The following is a 6,497-nucleotide window of genomic DNA, read 5'->3' on the forward strand; positions in this document are numbered from 1 at the left end:
CACCCCTTGATGTCTCATTTCCTCATGGCACTGATTTCACAATAGTACCTCTTCTACTTGCTCTTACGTTATTTGTTCTACGATATATCAATTTCGCTACAATAATGAGCATCGAATAATTACGTTTTATCTTTAATCTGGAAATGTGTTATAGGGGTATATCGTATCAAAGACATTAGCAGAGAAAGCAGTGCTGAGCTATAACGACATTGATGGTGGTAAATTAGAAGCGGTAACTCTTCCTTGTGGCCTAGTAGGAGGAGAAACTCTTCTCCCAAGTTCGCCTCGCTACTACAAAAGGGCCTTATAGTGTCAATAGGTGGCATCAGTTTAATATAATATAGTGGCGGATAAGACAGTTGCGACATTAACTGAAGATGACGTCGGATTTACTGTCGCTTATAAGCGTCATAAAATGTCTATGTCTCTTTGAAACCGACGTAAACATTTAATGTCGCTTATAACCGACATATATTTTAATAATTTTAAATACTAGTGTCGCTTTAAACAAAACAGTGTCGCTTTTAAGCAATATAAAGTATTGATGTCGCTTTTAAGCGACACAAAGTATTGTTTTTAAATATTTTAAAGCTTGCGTCAGTTCTAAGCGACATAGATTTTAGTTTTTTTAAATATCTATGTCAAAATGATAGATTGACTAACACTTAAAATTTATTTATACTTTCATTAAATATAACATAAGATTTTGTGGTATCCACTAGTGTAAATATTTTAAATTGAAGATCGAATTCATTCATTATATTCATATAGGGCCAAGGAGTGTAGGTGTGAAAAATCATCTAAATCGGAGTTAAAATAACCGTTAAATCGTGATTTTTCGTTTATAACCGTCGAAAATTTTTGTCCCGTTACTTAATCTCTAAATGTTTGTTTTTTTCCATTTTTGGCGTATGCGACCTGGAAGCATATATAAACAAGTTTGATGGTTGGATCGTTGAAATTAGTTTCGTAGAATGCGTATCCCATCAAAACGATAGATTCACTAACACTTAGAATTTATTTATACTTTCATTAAATATAATATAAGATTTTATGGTATCCAGTAGTGTAAATATTTTAAATTAAAGATCGAATTCATTCATTGTATTCATATAGAGTCAAGGAGTGTAGCTGTAAAAAATCATCAAAATCGGAGTTAAAACCACAATTAAATCGTGATTTTTCCTTGATAACCGTCGAAAAGTTTTATCCCGTTACTTGATCTCTGAATGGTTGTTTTTTGCGATTTTTGGAGTATGCAATCTCGAAGCGTATATAAACAAGTTTGACGGTTCAATCGTTGAAATTAGTTTCGAATGATGCGTATCCCATCAAAACGATAGATTCACTAACACTTACAGTTTATTTACACTTTCATTAAGTATAACATAAGATTTTGTGGTATCCACTTCTGTAAATATTTTAAATTGATGATCAAATTAGTTCATTGTATTCATATAGGATCAAGGAGTGTAACTGTAAAAAAATCATCAAAATCAGAGTTAAAATAGCCGTTAAATTGTGATTTTTCGTTTATAACCGTCGAAAAGTTTTGTCTCATTACTTGATCATTGAATGTTTGTTTTTTGATATTTTTGGCGTATGCGATCTCAAAGCATATATAAACAAGTTTGACAGTTGGATTGTTGAAATTAGTTTCATAGAATGTATATCCCATGAAAACGATAGATTTACTAACACTTAAGAGTTTATTTATATTTTCATTAAGTATAACATAAGATTTTGTGGTATCCACTAGTGTAAATATTTTAAATCGAAGATCGAATTCATTCATTGTATTCATCTAGGGTCAACAAGTGTGGCTGTAAAAAATCATAAAAATCGGAGTTAAAATAGCAATTAAATCCTGATTTTTCGTTTATAACCGTCGAAAAGTTTTGTCTCATTACTTGATCTCTAAATGTTTGTTTTTTTTGAGATTTTTGGTGTATGCGATCTCGAAGCATATATAAACAAGTTTGACGGTTGGATCGTTGAAATTATTTTCGTAGAATGCGTATCCCATGAAAATGATAGATTCATTAACACTTAGAGTTTATTTATACTTTCATTAAGTATAACATAAGAATTTGTGGTATCCACTAGTATAAATATTTTAAATTGAAGATTGAGCTCATTCATTGTATTCATATAGGATCAAGGAGTGTAGCTGTAAAAAAATCATCAAAATCGGAGTTAAAATAACCGTTAAATCGTGATTTTTCGTTTATAATCGTCAAAAAGTTTTGTCTCTTTACATGATTTCTGAATGTTTTTTTTTTCAATTTTTGGCATATGCGATCTCTAAGCATATATAAACAAGTTTGACGGTTGGATCGTTGAAATTAGTTTCATAGAATGGGTATCCCATGAAAATGATAGATTCACTAACACTTAGTTTATTAATACTTTCATTAAGTATAACATAAGAATTGTGGTATCCACTAGTGTAAATATGTTAAATTGAAGATCGAGCTCATTCATTGTATTCATATAGGATCAAGGAGTGTAGCTGTAAAAAATCATCAAAATCGAAGTTAAAATAACCGTTAAATCGTGATTTTTCATTTATAACCGTAAAAAAGTTTTGTCTCATTACATGATCTCTGAACGTTTGTCTTTTGCAATTTTTGGCATATACGATCTCGAAGTATATATAAACAAGTTTGACGGTTGGATTGTTGAAATTAGTTTCGTAGAATGCGTATCCCATCAAAATGATAGATTCACTAACACTTAGAGTTTATTTATACTTTCATTAAGTATAACATAAGAATTTGTGGTATCAATAGTGTAATATATTTTAAATTGAAGATCGAGCTCATTCATTGTATTAATATAGGGTTAAGGAGTGTAGTTGTAAAAAATCATCAAAATCGGAGTTAAAATAACCGTTAAATTGTGATTTTTCGTTTTATAACCGTGGAATAGTTTTGTCTCATTAATTGATCTCTGAACGTTTGTTTTTTGCGATTTTTGTTGATGCGATCTCGAAGCATATACAAACAAGTTTGATTGTTGGATTGTTGAAATTAGTTTCGTAGAATTCGTATCCCATCAAGTTCATTGGTGCGTGTGTATATATATATTAAGTAGATTTAAATTTATTTATTTTGTACGTATAAAACTTAAGAAATTGAATGGTATGTATATTTAAGCCGATCCAATGGTCACCAATTTTTAAAATGTAATTTAATATATATAATTATTATAGTTTTTAGGGGTATAAAATAGTTAAATTAATATATATAATTATTATAGTATTTTTTTAGGGTTATAAAATTATAAAATTAATATATATAAAATTATAGTATTTGAAATATTAGGCGGGAAATTTCCCGTTTGTTTTGCACAAGGACATGGATGGAGAAACTTAGTGTCGGTTTTAACCGACGCGAGTTTCATTAAAGTGACGCTATGTGAATTTCAAAAAGTGTGTCAGAAAACCGACGCTAGTTTCATTAAAGCGACGCTATGTGAATTTCAAAAAGCGTGTCGGACGTTTGCGTCGGTTTTAAGTGACTCTAGTTTCATTAAAGCGACGCTATGTGAATTTCAAAAAGTGTGTCAGGAGTTGGGGTCGGTTTAAACCGACGCAAACTAAGTACCCATATTTAAACCCCTCTCTTTCCCATTTCATCTGTGCTTTCATTTCTCCCCCAATTTCAGACTTTCTTCTTCTGCTTCCCCATTTCATCTATGTGTCCCTTTCTTCCTCCTTTTCAGGTTTTCCTCTTCTCCTTCCCCATTTGCTATGGATCACCATTTTGAAGATCAACATTCTAAGAAACTCCACTTCGAAGAGGAAGAGCTCGAAGGTGGTTCATTTTTAAATTATTATGATTATTAGTTTTTGTTTTTGTTTTGTATTCTAACTAGTTTTATGCTTAAATTGAAAATTTATTTTGGTTTCTTGGTTTTTAATTGTTTTTTATGTATTTCTAAGGATCAACTTAACAGAGATACGGACCCTTAATTCCGAATTGGAAAGAACAACCTTGTTCGTTTAATTCGTATGGAAAATGCATTAGTTATAATTCTAGTGCGTTTTCGAAACATGTAGCGGCAGAGGTTACAGATTACAGAAATATTTCGATGGTGGCATACTGGAATAAAGAAAAAACAATGGTAAACGTTTCATGATTTATTTTATTATACCTTGAAATTTGTCTAATAAATTCTTGTATTTTTCAGGAGATTGCCGAAAAAAATAAGCATAATCGGCAGTTGAAAACTATGAACCACATAACCGGTTCAAAATCTTTTGCAAGAGTTCGGGAAGAATTTGTATGAGTTGTACATTTTTAGGAATTGTAGTTAATTTTAAATTTAATATATAGTTGGTAGAAATTTTATTTTTAATATGAAGTTTGCTTAAAATTGTTTGTTTTTTCATTGACATATGGTGGGATTTATTTTTATATAATATTTTTTAATTATTATTAATTAAAAACGGAAAATGATTTTTTTTATTATTAATATACTTGGTGTCGCTTATGAACGACATCATAATAATTATTTTATGTATCCATATGTTATGTAATGTCGGTCAAAACCGATGGTAGTTTGGATATTTTATAATTAAATTGGTAATTAGCGTCGCTTTAAACCGACGTAATGTTGAAGTTTGCATTGCTTTAAACCGACGTCAGTCAGTGTCGCTTTTAATCGACGCTGCGTACTGGCGGATTAAGCGTACAAACCAACACTGAAGCCCTTTCGTGACACCAACATTAGTGTCGCTATTCCAATCCTACATTACATTGTTTGATGTCGGATTTTTGCTAAATTTCCGACAGAAATTGGGTTTCTTGTCGGTTTTTGTAGTAGTCTCTAAGTGTGGGAGTAGTTATATCACAAACTTACCGGGGACTTGAACGATTACAATGCATTAAAATTCACGCAAGAAGTTATCGGTTCTGTTCCTCCTGTACACATTGAAGATGTTTGCCGAGCACATATCAAACTTTTAACTTTAATTATTCTGGAAGTTCTCCCTCCTTTTGAACATTGAACTCCACGAATATTATCCATTTTCATATTCTTGACTGAATTCATTTCAGATTCGCCGAAGGACCGGAAGAAGGAATCAAATGTGACTTCAGTTAGCTGGTGAAGATTGGTTTTGAGTATAAGTATGGCATGAAGAACATACTTGATGACAGTGTAGCAAGTGGAAGGAGGTTATCAAAGAACTCTCACTCTCAACTGATTTAATTTTCAGACTGCAGAAATAAAGACACCATGTTACAAACGCTGGTGTAATAATGTTTTCATTTTTAGGCTCTGCATGTTCGAGTATTGTGAGATATCCTCACTTACTGAATAAACCAAATCTCGCAGATTCATTAGCATAACTATTTCAGGATTGTATGTGTTGAGCTTAGTCCAATCTGTCCAAGCAAAAAGGATGGGATAACTTAATCTAAGACAAATTCATTCTGTCTAGTGTAAATTTGAAAAAAAGTTCAATCCCATCTCACCGTTTTTCTCGGTTTTTCATATATTGAAGGAGATCGGGTTAGTCGCATTGATGCTGCATGGTTTAGAGAAGTTAAATTTGATGGATGGAAGCATTTCCACACTAGGAGGCAGACTTGTGTATAGACTGTCATTGGCGTTGGAGAGCTGCGCTGCGCCCCCTGAAGAGAGTAAAGACACACATTATCCTTAGTCAACTCAACAGTGCCATCTAGAGTCCAAGTCATCAACACAGTCAGCAATTACTTAGTCTTTAAGTTTCTTGTTGTAACAAATTCATAGATTAAGATTAATTAGTTACATTAGTTGATAACTAAGTATTATTAGCTGCTTTGCACAAATACCCACAATGTAATCAGTTTCATTCTCATTGAAAGATATATTTCTTATATGGTATCATCCCCTTTTCGCTTCACCGCCTTTTCTTCGATCCTCTTCTTCGTTGTTCCTTGCGATCTCTGATTTCTTCGATCTTTGATCCTCTCTCTTCAATTTCTTGTGGATCTTGATCGATTCTCTCTTCTTTTCTCCTATCTGTCTTGATTACGATGACTTCGTCAAGTTCATCTCCACTGAATCCTGATGTTCTTGCCCCAAATTCGTCCCCGATGAACCCTAATTTCACTACGGTTCCGCCTTCTCCCTCAATTTCTTCAATTTCGATTCAGAATATTAGTTGTATGGTTCCTACCAAGCTTAAACGGGACAATTATCTAGTTTGTAAAGCGCTGTTTGCTCCAATTTTTCGTCACTACAAGCTTACGGGGATTGTTGATGGCTCTGCGGTTTGTCCTTCGCCTTTCTTACTTGATGATTCTAGCAAGAACACTGGCATTCCAAATCCAACCTTTGATATGTGGTATGAAAAGGATCAAAATATCCTTATCTGGCTTAATTCTACTATTTTGGAAGACCTTATTCCGTTCACAGTTGGTGTTACCTCTTCTCGAGAGTTATGGTTGAATCTTGAGCAACGTTTTGGTGGCGCTTTTGCTGCTCACATTCACCAGCTTTGA

The 6,497-nt window shown here is 32.7% G+C and overlaps 1 protein-coding gene across 1 annotated transcript; it reads left to right on the forward strand.

Moving 5' to 3' along the window:
* Positions 1-6,029: 6,029 nt before the first annotated feature.
* On the forward strand, positions 6,030-6,497 carry LOC139196879 (uncharacterized). The gene has a single exon (XM_070823229.1). It carries the CDS (start codon positions 6,030-6,032, stop codon positions 6,495-6,497), a length of 468 nt encoding a protein of 155 aa, XP_070679330.1.

This window comes from Malus domestica, chromosome 06 (genome assembly GCF_042453785.1).
Source record: "Malus domestica chromosome 06, GDT2T_hap1".
NCBI lineage: Eukaryota > Viridiplantae > Streptophyta > Magnoliopsida > Rosales > Rosaceae > Malus > Malus domestica.

Coding starts and splice junctions, on each gene's coding strand:
- LOC139196879 (XM_070823229.1), top strand. CDS start 6,030: ATGACTTCGTCAAGTTCATCTCCACTGAATCCTGATGTTCTTGCCCCA.